Source organism: Neopsephotus bourkii, unplaced genomic scaffold, assembly GCF_033783945.1.
Source record: "Neopsephotus bourkii isolate Nb327-2 ecotype Australia unplaced genomic scaffold, CSIRO-AGI_Nbou_v1 NB_1792, whole genome shotgun sequence".
Taxonomy (NCBI): domain Eukaryota; kingdom Metazoa; phylum Chordata; class Aves; order Psittaciformes; family Psittacidae; genus Neopsephotus; species Neopsephotus bourkii.
Genome location: NW_026902266.1, coordinates 10,318,427 through 10,339,602, shown reverse-complemented (window position 1 = coordinate 10,339,602; position 21,176 = coordinate 10,318,427). Strand labels below are relative to the sequence as shown.

The window sequence follows — 21,176 nt, the reverse complement described above, 5'->3', positions numbered from 1 at the left end:
CTGCTGTCCTTGACCCCTCTCGCCAGCTTTAATTCCAAGGAGGCCTTAGTCATCCTAGCTGCCTTCCTACATCCTCTAGCAGCAGCCTTATATTCCTCCCAAGTGGCCAGCCCCTCCTTCCATGACCTGTAAACTCTCCTCTTCCACTTTAGCATACCCAGCAATTCCCTATTTAGCCACGCAGGTCTCCTGGCCCTCTTCTTTGACTTTCTGCGTGTTGGAATGCTCTGATCTTGAGCTCGGAAAAAGCAGTCCTTGAATGTCAACCAACTATCTTGGGCCCCTTTACCTTCAAGCAGCCTTGCCCATGGGATTTCCCCTAGCAATTGCTTGAAAAGGCCAAAGTTTGCCCTGCTAAAGTCCAGGGTTGCAATTCTACTTGCTATTCTACTGGTCCTACCACACAAGATCCTGAATTCCACCATCTCGTGGTCGCTGCAACCAAGGCAGCCCTCAACCTTCACTCCTTCAACCAGACCCTCCTTGTTAGTGAGGATGAGATCCAGCAGCGCACCTCTCCTGGTTGGCTCGTCCACCATTTGCATGAGGAAGTTATCATCCATACACTAGAGGAACCTCCTGGACTGCGGCTGGGTTGCCGAGTAGTCCTTCCAGCAAACATCAGGGAAGTTAAAATCCCCCACGACGACCACAGCCTGTGACTGTGAGGCTGCTCTCAGCTGCCTATAGAAGGCCTCGTCAACTTCCTCACCCTGATCCGGTGGCCTGTAACAGACCCCCACAACAGTATCACCCCTGCCAGCCTGCCCCTTAATTCTTACCCACAGACTCTCAACTCACTTGTCATCTGTCCCTGGACAGAACTCCGTGCATTGTAGCTGCTCTCGCACATAAAGAGCAACCCCCCCACCCCGCCTGGCTGGCCTGTCTTTCCTGAAAAGGACATAGCCCTCCATGACTATATTCCAGTCATGTGAGCTGTCCCACCACGTCTCTGTAATTGCCACCCGGTCATAATCTCTTGACTTAACACAGGTTTCTAACTCCTCCTGCTTATTTCCCATGCTGCGCGCATTGGTGTACAGACATTTCAGGGAGCGACCTGAGCACACCGATTTCACCCTAGGATTACAGAAGGCCTCCCAGTCTTCATCAATTCTGGAGTGCTGCCCCACTGGGGCAAGCCCAGCTACAACCCCATCCCCTTCAAATCTAGTTTAAAGCTCTCCAAATGAGCCCTCATAATTCGTGCCCCAGCATCCTTTTGCCTCTGTGCGATAAACCTTTCCCACATGCCAATGTCCAGACTGGTGCCCTATAAAACCAGCCGTTATCAAAGAATCCAAAGCCCTGCCTGCAGCAGTCTCGAAGCCAATTGTTTATGGACTGAGTTTTCCCATTCAGTCCCACATCATCAGTGGAAGATGGAAGGAGTGAGGAGAAGATCACTTGAGCCCCAGAGTCTTTCACCATCCACCCCAAGGCCCTGTAGTCTTTCTTCATCCCCCTCAGTCTGCAGGAAGCAACTTCCCCCTCACCGGTCTGGAAGACCAGCAGCGGGTAGTAGTCTGTCGGGTGCACCAGGTTGGGGAGCACTCTAGTGATAGCTCTGATCCAGGCTCCAGGCAGACTACACACTTCCCTGTGATGAGGGTCAACTCTGCATATCGGGCCCTCTGTTCCTCTCAGAAGGGAATCACCTACTACAATGACCCTTCTCTCTTTCTTATCAGAGGCAGTCTTGAGGTGCGAAGTCGACCTCCTTTTCCTAGTGGCCTTGTAGGCAGGCCTTGCACCACATCCTCACCTACCTCTCCTTCAAGATCCAGGGCCTCAAACCTATTACAGAGGGACACCTGGGGAAGCAGGGGAGGAAGGGAGGAGGGTAACTATCACATGCTAAGTGCAAGAAGAAAACAACCCAGTTGTTTCGACAGAATGATACAGAGCAATTATAAAATCCCCAAACAAAACCAACAGAAACAAAACAAGTTCAAGTTCTCCTCTCTGCTAGCAAATACACATTGATAGAAACTGAGCAACTGATAAATTACCCGGGCCCAATTACTAAACATGTACAGACATGAAGAAGTCATACCAAACTACCCAAACTTATTGCATGCCATAGCCATTTAGTACTTTAACAGGTTAGGAACACTTGAAAAAGTGGCAATATCATACAACTAGTAGGGAAGACAGCTGCAGACATCTTGTCCTGAAGGAAAGAACATACTCCATCACCCAAAAGCATTCATTTTCAGTAAAAAACTTCTAAAAACGCAACTTCTAAATTCAAATTGTAATGAGCAATATTATTCCCCGGTCCAACAGGCACACACAATGAAGTATGACTTTAAATAAGTAGAGATGATCATTATTTGATTGTTTTCTTGAGCAAAGAACTTATGCAAACATTTTGTTTAAAGGTGTAAGGAGGTAGCAGTGCAGTGAAAACTATCTTTAAATGTGTGAGCAGTGTACAAAGACCTTCAATTTGTTTACTTCAGAAGAAGGTTTTAGAATGCACGGGGTTTGATCAGAGGGGGTTTTGTTGGTTTTTTTGAGAAACCTACTGCTATTTCTGCTCCCATATTCTACCAAGTAGCGATCTTGTGGTAAAGGCCTTCAGTGAAGAGAAAACAGAGCGTGGAATTCACAGGCAGGCAGCCTTCTACACAGAAACCACAGGAAAGCACGTTAGTTTCTCTCATTTGTATAGATTAGAAACAGGTTCTTCAACTTTCATCATACTTAGAATAATGGACTACTTGGTGCTATTCAGAATTCCAGTAATCACAGGTGACATCTCTGGACAGGCAGTACATCACTATGACAAGCAGAAACTCTACAGAACACCTTATCTTATTCATTAAGTTGCACGTAGCCAAATGTGAATGCACCTCTGAACACAGCTCTGCAAGCTTTTAACATATAGCTAAGCTAATGTTATTTACAAGGACAGGGCAGATGCTGCCAAGAAAAGACAAGTAGTTTCTCTTTTGAGCTTTCTTCCAGCATTATAATGTATTCTAAAGTTTTCTAGACTCATTTCCTGTGCATGTGTTAAAAACCATCTTTCGTAAAGACCAAAACTCAAAACTGGTAAAATGGGCCATATGCACTACAAACTTGCTGAACAAAATCAAGACTGTACTAATGTGTTGTTGGTTTGGGGGCTTTTTTTAGAAAGCAAGATGAGTTACACCAAAATTGTTTTCAAATACATTTTGGCACTGACAGCCTACATGCTTCAGGTTTAGGAAATGATTCTCAGATCCTGAAGATAAGACATAAAACGAATCTAAACGTTATCTTCCTATGAATTGCTATGGTAGCCCACTGCCAGGAGAGCAGGCAGCCACTGGTTTGCAACAACACACACTCAAGTATTAGCACACAAAAGTATTAGCACGGAAGCTGGCAAAAAGTCAGTGCTCCAATTCAGAGATGTTCAGTCAGCAACCACAGAACTAGCACAGACATGGGGTTTTCCCCAGGAGAATCACAGTCCCTTTCATTAACTACACTTCATGTAGTTTCTAGATTCAGGAGAGACCAGAAGGATCATAATCCATTCTGGGAAAAGTTACACAAAGACGATTCAGACCTAGCTGAGTACTGTTAAACTATCACAGTAGCATCTCGTAACGACTAGCATCAGGGAAAAGCTTTTAAATTTTTGGGGCTACTCAATTGGCATGGAAGTCCTCATGTGCAGAACAGCTACCTAAAGTACATGCACTGCAGGAAATATTTTAACATAAGCTGTTCAGCTGTTAGGAAACTCAGTCTCAATTATCTAGTCCGAAGCAAGAGGCTGCAACTTAAATTATTCATCTTCTGCAATCATCCTGAACAAATTCTTCCAGATCACCACCTTCCCTTATGCAGGGAGGCAGCCAGCATCTTTTTTCAGGAGATCACATCTAGAGATGCAGGGCTTTTGTTTATTTTCTTCAGAATATTTGCAAATCGAAGGAATGCACAGAGCACAGAATTCCAAGGTGTAATTTTAGCTCTTAAAATAGCAAAGATGCCGAACTCTTAAACCTTGAGCAAAATCCCTAACTCACTGGGATTTTAAAACCCCGGGTCACAGTTCCACTGAGCAAATATCCAGTCAGCACAGATCGCATTATTTTCAAATTCTGCTCAAAGTTAATAATTCTACTATCAGTTTCCTTTTTTGGGAGAAGACTTCTGTGTGTCAGTCAAAATATTCAAGTCCTCCCACAAAACAAGTCAAAGCAGCTATGGAGGAGGGGAAGCCACTATTAAAAAATGTGTGGAATGTAACCTACTTGGAAGAAGGCAGATAATACTGGGACAAAGAAGGCAGCTACTTCAGATCTGAGGCTCTTTGCCCATGAAGTCCCACCAACATAGATACTGGCCAATTTCAAATTTACAAATATTAGTGAATTTCATTAACCTTTGTAGAACATACATGACTAAAAATTAGTTCCACACACACAAACTATCAAGTCCTTTGGTTACCTGATATAGACTATATCCATTCCAATGGGTGTAAAACCTTCTAGACAGCAAAAAAGTGTCTTTAACTACTTCAAAAGCTGAGCTTTGAAGTGTCTTTAATTTCAAAGAAGTTGAGGTGTATGCAGCAATATATTTGAGTGTACCTTTCCAGCAAGATAGAAAGAAAGCAGAGACTCTGTAGGAGATGAAACATTTTCTATAGTTATTAGATTTAGGCCACAGATACAGAAACCAAGAAATTTTTCAGGTTTTAAACATCCCTGATAAAATAAAACACTCAGTTTAACAAAGTCTCCTCACACGAAGTATTGCTCTTAGAGCTAATACCCAAGGGGATCAAAGAGCCAACCCAGTTTACTGACAGGCAGTAAACTAACTTTCAGCCATAGCAGCCTCAGAAACGTACAGGCATCTGCTGTAGACTAGCCAGAAGACAACAACAGCTTGAAGCCTCAGAGCCGCCTTGACGTTTCCAGATGAACCAGAAAGAAATCAAACCTCTTGCTCGATGAGCTGACCTGATACAGTCTGAAGTCAGAGGCTTCAGCTGAACATCCTCTAGATCAGATAACAGGACTCACTCATCAATATCATACACAGGAGGCGTTTTGCAACTCTTCTTGTGCTCACTCTACACGATAACAGCAACCACTCTTCAGTCTCATTCTCCACTTGAGCGGAGCTGGAACAGGTTAACTTCCCCCCTGCTGCAGAGAGCTTCATGCTGTTGTACACACGTCTTCTTCAGTGGTTAACCTACTGCAGAAGCTGCTGCCTGTCCCATCACTCCCCCCCGTCGCTCTAAATTAACCTGCTGCAGAAGCTGCTGCCTGTCCCATCCGTCCCTCATTCACTCTGCCTGCACACAGGCACCTGCGTAACTGTGTTAGTCCACATTACCTGAGTTTATGTCATCATTTTTGTAGCATCATCCCCAACAGCTGAAGTGATGCAACAGAGCAAGTTATGCTCTCCTAGAAGAGAAGCATCTTAAATTATCTTTCCTGCTGAAGACCTGTAACATTTAATGCTAAAACTGTGCCCAAAAAGTTACAGTGAGCAGCCCAATTCCCTTCTGATGATTACTTCATGATTCATGATTCACGCCTCCAGGTGATTCATTTTCCCATAATCCAGGCATGGTATACAGTTTATATGTTTAATTATTGCAGCAATCAAACCAGATGAGAGTTTTAAGGCTCTGTGCTTCAGCAGTTGCTAGTATCACTCATATAAAATAAAGTAACATTGCAATGAAAGCTAGAGAAGCAATTAAACGATACACAAGATTGTACAGTGGTTTAGTATGTTTTTTTTCCTTTAGTTTATGGGAAGAGACTTCTGGACTTTAAAGAGCTGGAAGCACAAGCATCCAAACCAAAGCTAAGCAGTCAACAGCCCTGTTGGTTGGTGACAACCTGTTAAGAGCCAGCACTAAATGTAGCAAGGCAGGCTATTCAAAGCCCTCTCTCCACAGGATGTCACAAGCAGAACACTTCATTTCTAGAAACAAAACAAACAAACAAACTAATAACCACACCACAAAACAAACAAAACACCACCACTCACACACACTTTACTCATACAAAGCCAGAAAGGAGATGCATCTCCACATTTTAAAACTTCTCATTTAACTAATCTCAGGCAGCAAGGCTTATAGAGTTCTTTTACCTTGCTTACATGTTAGGAAGTATTTTTCCAGACCCTCCAGTTTGAAAGTAAACCTGTGAGGCCAAAATACTTCCTAACACGTAAGCAAAGTAAAAGATCTCTATAAGCCTTGCTGTTTGAGAATAGTTAAATGAGAAGTTTTAAGATGTAGAGATGCATCTCATTTCTGGCTTTGTATGGGTAAAGTGTGTGTCACAGGTTTACTTTCAAACTGGAAGGTCTGGAAATTATTTATAATGGCATATAACCTGCCACCAAAGTTTTCAGCATTCACTGCACCACTACAAGAGTGCTGCTGAGCATGGGAAGATATTGCCCCCATCCATGATACTTTAAGACCCCAAGCAGGATCCCAAGTTGATAATCCCTAGCAGGGTGAGTGTGCGGTTCACAGGGAGGGACAACATCTGATAAAGTCAAAGTACGGGAACTCAGAATGAAACAGCATGTGTATTTGCATCTTGGAAATCTCAACCAGGACATGTGATTGAGATTCACATAGCACTGTTTGAGGCCTGTGGGGAGGCAGTGGAATAAAGGTGCAAGTGCAAGGGTAGTATGTTTCCGAAGCACTTCAAAGTGCTAGTGAAAAAAACATCTAAGCAGCGACTAAAGTTGCAAGACAAAGTTAAAATACACTCATTATTACATTCTTAGTAACACTGGGTCATGCAAAGACAGAATCCATTTAATTACACCACAGCTACCTACTTTTACCAAGTTTTGCTAATGAAGACTTCCACTTCTTCGCTAATAGAGGAAAACATTGTACACATTTTTAAGAGGATCTTGTTCTTAAGTGGTAGAGTTGGCAGCACATACGCAAGTATATTATCAATAACTACTTTTTACACGCAATTATAAAGGACCTTCATAAAAAGAAAGATAAACACAGAAATCCTATCAGGAACACTCAATTTAGAAATGGCCTGCCTCATGCAGTACATGTTACTGTAATCCCACTTACTTCCCTCACACAGAATAAGTCTAATGACAGAAGAAATTTAGCAGATCACTTGTCTACCCAAAGATGCCAGATTTTTCACAGATTAATCACTGGCATCCTACTATTTCATGGTCTACTTGCCACATAAAAAGCAAAATATTCAGATTTGCTTGCAAGTTCGTAGATTTCTGTCTGCTTAAATGAGGAATGCTGAAGATGCTCTGTGATATGAGCAGAGCAAGCTAGTTTTGGCAGAAAAACTCAAAACAGTAACTGCAGTGATTTTAAAGTTTCTACTTTTCCTAGCAAATATAATTCGTGACTCAACAAGTTATGTCACTACAGTTACAAGAAACTCAGAACAGGACTGGAAAAATAATTTGCTTGTAAGTTGTGCAGAAGCTCAAGTTTATTTTCTGGCTTAAAAGACTTTAGAAAAGTGACACACATGACAGCTATGAATATGTGTACCTAGGATTAATCTGCTGAGAAATAACACTCCTCACAGGTCTTCTGCATAAAGATCTTTGCAGAGTACTTTGGTTAGTAGTGTTACACTTCCATTTTTCTGTGTCAGTGCTAACATCCAGTTAATTATTAATGCAAGCTGGTCCTAGCAGCTAGTACTTCATGCTGTCTTTAAGAGTGCCCTTCTGCGTACATTCCTACTGTCTGAACTCACTCCTGCCCATATTCACCAGAAACTACAGTTTGCTTTCTGGGCACAGCTGAGAAGCTGGTGCAGGTCTGGTTAAATGAGCATGACTGCCAGATGAAGTTGTTTGCTGAGCTGCACAGCGAACCAGACAGGGTAACTGATCCTGGGTAAAAACATTCCCTGGTTATTTTTAACTCTGATCCCTTGTGGAGTTTCAGTGAACTAGATGGAGTAAATAGCTATAGTGGTGAATTGCTGGGGCAATGTGGGGACTTTCTGAGCATTTTTCCTTACAGTACTACTAAGTTTATCAAATTAAACCTTCAATTACAGCAAAGCCCTGTTTTTTCAGGCTTGAAGAGTAAAAACATTTCCCTAGCCTTATGTCTTCCCACTGGTGGTCCCTTCTCAAAAGCAAACAAAGGATCAACTTGCCTTCACTTCAGTTTCTCCAGCTGCACCAGCACACTGATCAGACAGCTTCAGCATGGCCCTCACTTTCCAGCCTGGTTTTGCGGAACTCCACACAAGCCTCTTCCAGAGGCACCTTCTCCTTTACAGTCTTTTGTGAGCTTCTGTGCAAGCACATTTGTACAAATAACAAAATTCACCACAGAACTTAAATCATCCAACAGAATCTTCACCTGTAAGTAGAGCTTATGGCACTTCCCCACCTAACTTGACACATGCACTGCAGTCCTCCCCAGTAACCCCCCCCCCCCCGCCCCAGCTCAGGTTTGAGGCCCTGTGTATCCTTAGGGGCAGTTAAAGCCCAGGTTCTCCAGCCTTTCCCTTTCCAGTGGCAGTTAAGAATCCCTGACCTCACTTTAATTACAGGCAGCCATTGTGTACAATGCTTGATTAGTTGCAAGATCAAGCACTTCAGATGTGAATACGTGACCTTCTTTAACTTAATCACAAACAGCCCATGCACTGCATTCCAGCCAGCCCTCTTAGAAGAAACCTAGTGAGAGAAGCAACCTACAAACAAACAAACAAAAAAAAGTCATTTTAACCTCATTGAAGTTCCACCTAGAAGCAGTGCTGCATATCAGGCAGTTTACACATCGGGATGTGACTAGCTTAAGTATAGGCACTGTGTGTTGGAGGAGGAGAATAAGCAAGAAAAGGCAAAGCAAACAGATTAAGTAAACACCCTTTTTGTCTGCTATCTACTCCAAGTAATTACGTTACAAAAAGCGGAAAGAAATCTTTTCTTTTGTGTTACCTTCTTCCACAAAGTGCCATACAGGCTACCCTGGACTCAAGCTGCAGCCATACTTAAGCTGCAAGAGAGAACATTAAAATGACAAAGAACAAAAGGGGGAAAAAAATAAATAAAAAGCCAAGGGGAAAAAATAATAAAGAAAAAGCTGTTCAAAATTACAGGACTTATCTCTCTGAGTAAAGCAACCTACAGTTCAAGGCAAATTGGAAGGAAAGGCCTCACTCACTGCATTCACTCAGGATCCAACTCAACTCTACATTTGTAGCAAAAGTCTAGCACTACCTTTTGTCAGCATTTCAAAATAAAACTCCAGCAACTTGGTAAAGCAAACCATTTTTCAGACAAAAACTGCCTACCAGTATTACTTGCAGTTAAGCTTTTCAATGGGGACCCAGTTCACTCTACCCCTTTCAGTATAAGTTTGTTTTGGTTGAACAAAGATACATCCAGAATTCAGATTTAATGCTCAGTTTACATATTTCTTGAAATAGAACACATTCACAGCAACTGGTGCATTTACCTGGATGTTACATTTTCCTTTAATGGTGCTTACGGCTATAACTGAAGACAAGACTACCAAACCAGGGCAGGTAAGCCACCTGAATTGTCAGAACCAACGCAGAAGTTACCCACTTGCATCATACCAGCCTAGACCTGAAGAATGAACAGGTTAGGAAGGTCTGCAAAAAAAAATAAAACTATCTTCCTAGCAGCTAATCAGAAGACTGTTACATTTCACTTCATGAAGCTGTTATTTATCTAGGGGTACATCAAAGGAGCTCGGCCACACCGTTTTCAGTGCTAGTAACTCAGTAAATGCAGACAGGTTGCGTAAGGTATACAAACATGAGACATTCAGGTTCTTCAAAATTCTCTGATTATATGGGCTCTACCTACATGAGCCACCCTCTACCACCACTACTGAATACTGGAATTTGGAGCTCCAGTCAAAACTAGAAGCCTCTCCCTCCAGCACGGGAAGGAGGAACAGGGTTACAGGCCAGCGGCTGCCTATTCATCCCCAAGAGTGCAAAGGGCATACCAGCCAGGAATTCGGGAAGCTGTGCCAGTACTTCTTGTGCAAGTGGCAGGAGAAGACAACCTGATAACCAAAAGGTACGTCAATATTTACCCACTGTATAAGCAACTGCTGCTAGGGGTTAACACATGGAAAGGTACCTCCTGACTGCAGTGTGGTTTAACTTATCCCAAAGGAATTTCACTTTGGGAAAGGACTGTAAATTCCTCAAAACCAGAATGATAAGTATCTCAAAATTTAAGCACTACTCCAAATTTATGCCAGCTTTTGAACCCAGCTCAGTTCATTCAGCTATACGCACATTAATACACAGTGTCCCTGCGGGCTAAGTTACGACGCATTACAACATTGCTGGCTATACAGAACAGTAACATGCAAACCAGTGCTTCCCTCTTGCCTGCAATTTAAGCTTGAAGTCACCTACTACATTTCTCAGGCTGTAGATGTACAACTAACTGGAGTGAGACAAATCTTTTGTTTGGCAGCAGTGCTCTAGGAAGCAAGGAGCCAAGCAGCTCGAGTTTCACAAGAAGTGAAACAAGCAGCCCTTATTATTCCAGGTGAGCGCATCACAAGTGCTTTGTTTTTATTAGGATTTTTATTTCCCACCTTTAACCTCAACAGATGCCAACAATCAGTTGCTCACTCTCCTAAACCGTATTTTGCTACCTTCAATTACATTGTACTACTTACCATAAGTAGGCCCCATGCTTTATCAAAATGTAAGCATACCAGCCCCAGCATAGCCCTGCATGAATCCATGGCCTGGAATTCATGGCATTTAATTCCTTTGATTTTCTTATGAGCTTACTTGAAGAACTTTTTTTCTGATGGTCAGCAACAGTTAGTCAGAATACCTAGAAACTGCCGAGGGATTTGCACATGCCCCAAGCCTAGCATACAAAAGTGGTACACTAAGACATTGGGGTCTGTCAAACATCCAGCATGCCAGCTCCAACACCAGCTGCATTTTCAGTTGTTGCTTTTCAATCTGCTTTACTACTCTATGTTAGAGCTTTACCACCAAATTCAGAGCAAGCTATTTTCTTGTTGAGCAGCTATATCAGAGATAAACGATACTTTGAGATAACCCACCTTTAGCTTTATTGCTAGTTAATGAGAACTAACAGTCTTGAGAAAGTAGTAGCTTGGAAAACAAAAGGAAAAAAGGGTAAAAAAAAGTCTGAACAGCTGCTCACCACCCATCAGCAAGTCATATATGCTTGCTTTCAGACAAGTCTCTGATATCAACATTAAAGAGTCAAACAGTCGACATCCAACTCATTTTACTCCCTACTTAGTAGAACAGTAACCTTAGCTCGAATTACAACTTGTTACTGGCAGTTTAAGAGCAGTAGGAAAATATTTTATTTTACAGATTTGACAGCGAGTATTAAGCTTGTAAATCATGAAATCAGTAAACAAACAAAAACAAATACTGAACCCCTACATCCATTCTTAACCAACACAGTCTTGTAAGTCACCAAACTCTACTCAGTATGCAAAAATACACACCACTGTCACAAACCAAAAGCCATAGTTTTATGAAGAGGAAAACCAGTACAACAAATAATGTTAACAATTCTGATCAAAGTCATTCACTATTTTGTGGAGCAGATTTGAAAGAATAAAACATTAGTGGCTTTCTTGCTGTATACTGCTAAAACTAGCCACACATTGTTCAATTTAACAAAAAAAAAAAGTATGAAGTAAATGGCAACTGCAGGATAGAAAAATGCAGAGGGTGACGAGGTATTGGCTAGGCTTTACTCCCTTTGAGCAAGGAAACCTGAATATTACAAAAGGCTGAGTTAGAAGGGAATGTGGGGTATTTTGTGACAGACCTCTGCATGACAGCTGGAGAAAAGCTATTGTGGCAACAGCTGTGTGCTCTGCACAGCTCAGACTCTCAAATACCTCAGCCTGCTAAGAGGCCAGTTAGCTGGCTGCAATGCATTTTTAAAGTCTTCTGCCTCTTGGGATTTGAGCATGATGGATTACTTGTGTATGTTTTAAATAACAGAAGGAATGTTTAGTTCTATCACTTGCAGTTTTACAGAATACCATGGCATAACATTGAACTATCATCCACTGCTGCTTTCCTGAAGTTTATAGCTGCGACAGAGCCCATCAACTCTCCTCTACAATTAAAACGTCTTCACTTCCTGTCTTAACAGTGCACTGACTCGACAGCACTAAGTTCATATATCATATCCTGATTTAAAGGAAATTATCTGGTATTTCCAGGATGAAATCCTGGCCCACCAACAGCAATATCAAGCTCTGTTTATTTCCCCAGAGGAAGAATTTTGAGGAACACAGCAGCTATCTAACCACTAAAAGCTTTGATCTGTTAATCTGTACTCTAAAGTTTCTCTGAAGTGTTAGATGAAATTCTGAAAAGTGAGCCCAAGATCACTAACATTTGACCAGTTAGATCTCTCAGACCAGTCCTACTGCACTGTGCTAACCAGCACAACGATGCTGAACCCAGTATGTAAAAGAGCTTTCATTGTATGACATGGGTTTGCTCACACAGCCTCCTTACAGAAACATTGTTGTCTCAGCTCAGATGGAGGCACAACAATCTTCCCAATAATTTCTCACACAGAACAGCATGCACAGGAGTGCACTACGCGCTGAGCACTACCATAAGGAGTCCAACCACAGCCAATTACAACTCTTGTAAGAATGAAAACTCTTTGTTTCCCCACCAACACCTAAACAAGGCTGTAGAGGATTCGTTGTGCACAAAGCCCAGAAAACTGGCAAAAGAAAGAAGATGAACTGGTTCTTCTTTACATCCTCAGAATCTTATGTTTTCATTTATTTCATCTAAAATGAAGGGTTTTCCCATTTTCTAATACAAATCCCATTTCATCTTTCAAAGATAGAATGTAAATCACAGCACATGCTTCCCCCCATGTTATCCTATCACCACAACAGTCCCATTTACTGGAAAATAATGAGTAGCACTGAAGAAAAACCAAGAATAACTGCACGTTAGTACTGATTTACTGAAAATTAAATAGAGGATTATAGGAAAGCAAGACCAAGTGTGGAAATATTTGCTAGTATCAGTAAGAAGAAACTTGCCTTTTTAAGCTTCAAAACTGAGTTGGTGACACACAAGCAACGAAGAAGCAAAAGATAATTCAAATGCTTCACTGACATCACAATTTGTCATGTGGCGCAAGCTAGGAAGATCCATGTTTTAGTGAAGGCAACTACAAGTTTGTCACTTAATCCTGAGCAATTCCAAAAATGAAGCATGTGACTCACTTGCAATCAATTTTAAAACATTTTGGAGCAGTTTCTACGCAGCCTTAAGAGAAAAACAGCACACTTGGCAATGTACTTGCCATACAGAAACTACACAAGTGGCTGCATGGCATTGCAACCCACTTGATAACATCATAGTTTTAAGAGCTCGGGAAAATACTGTGGTATAAAAATAATACACCAAGCCTCATCTATTATAGTTCATAAGCACCCAGCAAGTACGGAAACAATACAAAACTCTTCAAGGTACCTGAGGTTCTACTCAGAAAATCTGTATTTCCCAGCTATTTCTCATATTTTTCAGAAGACTGAATTTTCTGCTGAACACCACTTTGTGGTGGCAAGATTTCATCTCAAGATAAAGCAGCTGAGAGGGCAAAAAGATGTAGATAACTTAATACAAACTGACAATAACTTGTTATGAAAAATTTACACTCAACATGTCAGCTTAATACCATAGTGCTGTTCCCTCAAGACTCTTTCAAAGTAAACTATTTCTTTTTCTACTATTAATTTGAAGAGATCCTTATATGTGACAAAGCAAATGCAGGTTCCTCTTCTGCACATATTTGCTGAAAGGCAAGTGTCAGTCACAGCACTTGAGGCAAAACTCTTATTTCCATAGGGGTGTATCTCAAGCTTTTAGTTTAAAGAATCAATTTCCACCAGCACTCAAATAGTGAAGTTACCCAGTGCTCAACAGAACCATACTGCTATTAAAATAAATGGACATACCAAGGTATCAAGTGTGCACTTCACTTTTTTTCTCCTTATGTCTTTAATAGAAAATCCAGCCTTTTTTTTTTTTTCTTTTTGTGAAGTTAAAATTATCCAAAAGCCTCTAACACCACCAGGGACTCCAGAAATCCATTCAGCAACATTTTCCAAGACAGCAGCATCTCAGAACTGAAGCCATGCACAGCTGCACACACTTTTGTCACAGCCAGTTTAGATGTCCACAGAAAGACTTGGGCAATACCATCTAAAGCAGCAGTGCCATGTTTGGGTGAATGGCACTCTAAACTGGCTTCAGTTGACCCCAGTAATTATCTCCATATACAAGTAGCAAGGAATTCCATCAACACAGTGAGAGGACTGCAGTTACTGCAGCCCCATCACCTTCAAACAGACCAGGAAGTCAGCATCTTGCCAGTATCTGACCAGCTATGCATGCCTCCAACACACAAGGTACCTGTACAACATGTATTGCTATTCCATCTCAAAGGCATCATTCGAACTGATTTGCAAATAACTGATTCCCCTAAAGCATCAGCTAATTTTCATGTCCTGTACAATACTGGATCTTCTAAACATTTAAGTATCCAGTACTTACCCAGATTTTGAAAGTGCTGTTTGCTATGTGGTTACTTACGTCTATGAAGCAGAGGTTACATTCTCACCAGAATATGACAGTTAAAATCACATGGATGCGTGCATTAGCGAAGAAACTTTGAAAAAATAAATAGCCTATTTGCTATCAGATCACCTGTTCTAATGAAACATTACTTCGAGATCATTGCCCTGAACATTAAAAACCAAGCTTGCCTTGCTATCAAACAGCCAATCTTAGAGATAGGTATTATGGCCTTTTCTCAGTGGAATTAAAGAAATGAACAAGTCATTCTCTCCTGATCTGCTGATCTGTCATCAGCAACACCAGCAAGCAAAACACAAGTAGTCTCCTTCCACCCTAAACACACAGAGGTAGATGAGTGACAGCAGTAGAAACGCTAAAAGCAACAGGGCAGAAGATGAAAATGAAGGGGTATGGCTAAAATAGGGGCGGAAAAGGGCTATTCCTCATGAGGCTGATACACCCACTTTACATGACCTATTCTGACATGTTTTTCACTGAAAACGAATAGAAAACTACAATTGTCTGGAAGTTGAAGCCTTCATCGCAGGAGCTCAGGGGGCTTCGGGCGATGCCGCCTCAGACCTGGCACCGCCAGCTCGCCCCAGCAGACCCCGCTCCTCTCCCGGAGGGCTGCAAGAGCTTCCTCGCCCCGCGCCGGGCCGGCACAGGAGGGGCAGACTCGGCCGGGGGCAGCTATTTCGGAGCCGGACGCCAAGTGTCACCGCTGCCCCGACCCCGGCTCCTTACCGCGGCTGCCACCTCCCGAACGGAGCGCGGGGCCGGACCGCGCCCGCGCCACCGGGAGGCCGCCGGTCCCCACGCCGCGACCACCCCACCCCGGAGGCGCGACGGAGGCTCCCAGCGGGCTCCAGAATCTTCCCGGGGGGCTCACACCGCCCCGGGGCGTCGCACCCCACCCCCGGCCCAGGGCCCCTCAAGGTCACGCCGCCACCTCCCTTCCCGCCCCTGACTTTCCGCTTCCCCGCCCGGCAGAGCGGCGAGCCCCGCCGCCGCCACCGCCGGTAGCCTGCGGCGCCACCGGGAGCTGCCGCCCGCCGCCACGGCCCCGGCCCCCCCGCGCTGCGCGCCGGGCAGCGCCCAGGCCCCGGCGCCGAGCCGAGCCGGGCCGGGCGGAGCGCAGCACTTCCCCCCCACAGGGCTCCGTGGCCCCTCACCTGGATGAACTGGATGGTGAGCGCCGACTTGCCCACGCCGCCACCGCCCACCACCACCAGCCGGTACTTCTCCTGCCCCGGGCCGTCCCTGCAGCCCGCGGCCATGGGGGAAGCCGAGCGGGGCCGATCGCGGCAGCGCCGCCGGGTCCGGCGAGCTCTTCCTCCCGCTGCCCCCTCCTCCCTTCTCCTCCCCGGCCGGTGCTGAGCAGCCACAGCCCCGCCGTGCGGAGCGGCAACGCCAAGCCCAGCGAGCACCGCCCACCCCGCAGCCCGGGCGCCGCGCTACAAATGGCCGCCGCGAGGCGGGGCCTGACCCTGGTCGCCCCGCCCCTAAGGGCAGCGCGGCCCAGCCCGGCCCGGCGGCAGAGTGCCTGGGGCCGGCTGCTCGGCGCGCAGCTCTGCGTTTGGAACGGGCCGGCTGGGGCAGCCCCGCTCTTCCGCACTCTCTCCAAACGGAGCGAGTGGGAATCACCGATTTCCTCCCGGGCTTTCCTGCTACTCCCGTCCCGCCTCCGGGTGCTGCATCGCTATTAGCGAGCCTCTCTGAATACCCACGAGTGGGGAAGGAGGTCGTATTGCCCCCTACGTACAGCTTGGTTTAAAGCCAAAGCGTTGTTAATAGGGCCAGGAGGGGAAAGGGGGTAAAAAAGTCACAGAGACTTGAACCGTTCCCCACACTTCAGCAGGAATTCTTGTGACCATGCACGCGAATGGGTTTCCCACGCATCTAGGCTGTTCTGATGAAGACCAGCCTCTCCTCCATATGTCACCCACAGCCAGGTGTCACAGCCCCTACTCATCCTTTTCTGGACAGAGCACGCTGGTTGGAGTCAGAGGTATATGCACCTTCGTCCTTTAGATCTCTGCCACCTCGGCGGGGGTCAGCCTACTGATGTTAGTGATAACTGGCCCATTTCAGTAATAATTTACTGTCCAGTATGTTTCTGGACATCCAAAAGACCAGGCAGGTAGCCACTGTGCATACTACAGCGAAGCACAATTTTTTGCTAGTACACCTATTTTCAGGTAATTCCTTCTTCCCCTGCTCTCCCTCTCCCCTTTTGAAGAGCTATATGGCAATAAAATATGATACATATGATTTTACATACACATATATACATAACATACAGCCTTTTACCAGCACAGAGTGACAGTTCGTTGTTACCATGTACCTGAACAGTGTAGTCACACCAACAAGTCTGTAACATAGACACGTTCCTCTTACCTAGAAAATAACAAAACCAGAAGTAGCATCCATGTTATGAAAGCTCTACTGAAAGGACTTGCCCTGTATAACACTGGAGCTGTTGGGGGGGGGGGGGTGGGGGGTGGGGGGCAGGAACAGCAATCCAGGCAATCTGCTGCTTGTTTGCCCAAGAAACCCAGACCTTCTGCATTCGACACACATTTCAAATCTGCACCAAGTGAGGGGCCCACAGGTAGAAGCCTCCTTTCCACTACAGCACTGACTGCCTCACTCAGTGGCCAATGGAGACCCACAGAGAAACAACCTACTGTGGAGCTAACTACAAGCTAACATGATACTGTATATACACATGGGGGTAAATCAGTGGTGTAGCCGTAATCTTAATTCCACCATGTCCTAGTTTGTCATGCTGAACTTTGCAATTCCTTCACTGGATTTCTCTGCTTAAAAAAGCGGAACTGTAAAACCAAAACCAACACAATGAATAACATCTTTCAACACCCCTTCTGTCTCAGTGGAGGGGAGGACTGTTTTGACACATGGGAAACAAACCGATACCTTCTGACTTGATGGGGTAACTGTATGACAGGGAGATACTTTGTCACCAGGATCACAACTGTATTTTGGAAGCAGACCCTGTTGGCTTAGTATTCTCCTGATAAGCCACTTTTTCACACTTTTCCTTATTGCCCTGGCTAATCAGAAATAAGGAACAACTCACAGAGGAGAGAATACATAGCCTAACATTTTCCAGTCTGGAAAAGAGATAAGTGTGTGGGAGATATAACAGGTCTGTAAATTCCTAAGCAGCAGAGAAGTTGAACAGGGAAAGTCTCAAAATAGGAGAACTAAAGGACATCCAGTGACAGTATGAAGAAACCACTTTAAGAAGTGGTATATGAAGTACCTTCTTCAAACAGAAGTTACTGCCATAGGGGACGGTGGAAAACAAAAGGTTAGCAGCCTGAAGGTTTGATATGAGGACCAAGTTACTTTCCTCATGTCCTCCACCATAGGTAGTGCCCCCACCTATGGATCGCTTACTCACTGGCCACTGTCAGATCAGGAACCTGTGTGACTATTAAGCCAGCAGGAAAGACCTTCTCCCAGTTCACAATTATAATTTCTATCTTAATTAAAAACAAAAGTACAGACCATGATGAAGTGAAATTACGATCTCATAGTTGGCTATTAGTACAATAACCAGCCAACTCCACTGCCAGGAATGGTGTTGACACAAAAAGCAGATCTTAAGTGAGTTTTAAGGACACACTAATCCCTATGCAAATGACTGCAACATCTGTTTTCTTCATTTAAAGACAGGCAGAAAAACAAACATTTCTGTTTTCCCTTCTCTTTTTTAAGTTTCGGTTTCATTATACATCCTTTCAAGTAGCTCTTGTTGCTGATGTGGCTATCCAATCTTGTGAATTCTACAAGAAAATCTTGGGTTTTAAACAACACTGACAGATACGTTAAAGGATTAAAAAACATTATGTTAAAAAAGACTGCTGCAAAAAAACTGTTACCGGTAAACTCTTTATATTTCTTATTTTTGGTAATGAAATCCAGTTTTATAAGTAGAGTGATATTATTGCAAAGCACAAGATAGTGATTGCAGAAAAGCAAGACATGGACAGCAATTAACGAACAGCTTTTTTTGGTTGGTTCGTTGGTTGGGGGTTTTGTGCGTTTTTGTTTTTGGTTTGTTGTTTGGGTTTTTTTGTTGTTGGTTTTTGGTTTTTTGGGTTTTTTTTTTTGTAGTTTTATAACTGTATCCAAAATCCCAGTAAGAACAGTTTTCTCTTTGCTGTATAAACATAGGTAGAGGGAGAAAGTCTCAAATACCAAATGCTTGGGTGTTCCAACCTCTATGCTTAATAGTAATTTTATACACGGAAACAGTTTTCTTGTGCTCCTCTTGCTGTCAATATACTGAAGCTGGACCCTCCAGAGGAGTGTTCACGGGCAGCCAGGGCCGAACCAGCGCTAGAAGTGCCAGTCCCTACTCCCTGCAACCTAAACTCTGGGAGAGACCCCAGCATTTTTTTTTCCTGCACAAGCAGCCCTTGCTATGAGCCCTGGTTTCAGGAGCTAAGGGGCATATATGTGAATAAAGACATGGAGATGAGGGTACAACACAGTGGAGGTTTCATTTCTCATTTCAAGATCAGCTAACCTGGGAAAGGCTGAGTGGTGGGGGACCCAGAAGGTGAAGACAAGAAACCTGTGACTGACAGGAGGTAGCGGGGAATGATGATTCAAAAGGGGGGGTGTATGATCTATGCAGTCAGGAAAATAAATCTTGCAGCACCAGTTTGCATATCCCTAGGGAGGCAGAAAATGCAGTGTTTCATAACAAAGAGGGAGAACTTGAAATACCAAGACTGGAGATGCTGAAGACATGACAAAGTTTTGATGAAGCGGCTGGGAAAGAAAGTACAGCTTTTAGAACCATTACATAGAAAGAAGCTGTGTCATTTCAGGTCTAGCCTGAATATGCATATTTAAAAAGAGACAAAATCAAGAATGACATCCAGATGGCAAGCTTAAAAGAAAGAGCACCATAGCGCTTTATATAATGACAGGGAAAAAAAGATTTCAGGAAGTGCTTGGGGGAAAGATCCATAACCCTTATTTTACATTGGCAGCCTGGCAAAGATGTGGGTTTGGAAGGTTAGAGGATGTATATGCAGTAAGTGACATATTGAAAGCTAAAAAGCACTGTGTGAGAACATAATAACTTAATTAAAAGAAAACTTGTTCACAGCCTTATCACAGAAAAAAAGTTACAAAAATCTTTGGACATGAGTCAGCACAGTAGGTAACTAACCCTGAGTTATTCCACTAATTTAGGATTATATGTGTGCCTCACGGTTGCAGCTGTTTATTTACCTTGCTAAAGCAGGCCTTAAACACCACCCCTGTGCTGTGTGGATATTGTGATCTAAGGAGGACCATGTGCTGCAATTCCCACCAAGGACTACTACTGACCATAAGAAGATAGGAGGAAAACAGCTTTCTCAAAGCCATTAAACAAGAAGCTTGAGAGAAATGTTACAAACAATCAGATTTTCTGTGGGATAGGAATGTAAGACCACATTCAAAATAAAATGGGCAATAATTGGTCCTATGTATAAAAAAAAAAAAGTGAGCTATTATTACACTTACAATGAGCACCCAGAAACTAGAAAAGATGAGCCATTTCTCCTCAGACACACTTGTCAGTTTCTATCTGAGTAAGAAGAAAAACTATTTTCACCCAAATAGCTGTAAGTTTTTATAAATGTTCATCTATTTTTGTATCTACCTATTCCAGTAAAATAGCCTACAGTAAACACTTCAACATGCATCATTTTCTGAGGCTTGAAATTAATCTATGAAGGAAAATATTATGTGCCCCCTTTTTTGTGCTGTAGTTTGTAAGATAGGCTTGTCAATTTCTATTAATTGTTACCGTAGGAGAAGGGGTAATGGGTTCAAACTAAAACAGGGAAAGTTCAGGTTAGATATAAAGAAGCTCTTTACTGTGAGGTTGGCCATGGTGTACCTTAAAGTGTGGTACCTTCAATCCCTTACACTACAAATCTCTTTGTCTACTCTGGTCACCAGTGTTCCATCTTCCTCACAGTATAGGACCACAACAGAGCATTCCCGGAGGCTGGTGAGTCCTACACCTGCCCTCAGTCACTGTTCATGCCCCTTGAAGAGAGCTACTTGAGACCAAGGGTCTTCACGGCATCTTCTGTGACCTATCTCTGGGCCAGAGGGATAGGACAAGGCCAGATGCTGCTGACTCAGGGACCTCCAGCACCCCAGAGGAGCTTGTGTTATGGTGCTTGTTGCCTGGTAGATAACTACGCTCACAATTTCTCCATGCAGGGGGCACACTGAGCACTATCTCTCAGGAGCAGGCAGTTATTGAGCAAGCCCTGCAGCTCCTGACTTGCTGCCATCAGCCTGCCAGTAGTGAGTTTAAGGCTGAGAGCTGAGCTAACACCTGCAACTCTCTGTCCCTGTGCTTGTCTCAGTGTGCATGCTCAATGGCAGCACATGGCACCTCCAGGAAGGCAGCCTGGGGGAATTTACAATCTGCCAGGCTCTCATTCATGCCCCAGCGAGCTTCTGCTCTCTCATGTCAAGCTGTGGGAGAGA

At 43.8% G+C, this 21,176-nt stretch overlaps 1 protein-coding gene across 1 annotated transcript in view; it reads right to left on the bottom strand.

The window, feature by feature from the left end:
- RRAS2 (RAS related 2) overlaps nucleotides 1-15,987 on the bottom strand; it is a 48,372-nt gene extending 32,385 nt beyond the window's left edge. The window contains exon 1 of the mRNA XM_061342496.1: nucleotides 15,815-15,987. Coding sequence (XP_061198480.1) covers nucleotides 15,815-15,919 — 105 coding nt within the window. The 5' untranslated portion in view covers nucleotides 15,920-15,987. The remainder of the gene's footprint in view (nucleotides 1-15,814) is intronic.
- Between the last annotated feature and the right edge of the window lie 5,189 nt (nucleotides 15,988-21,176).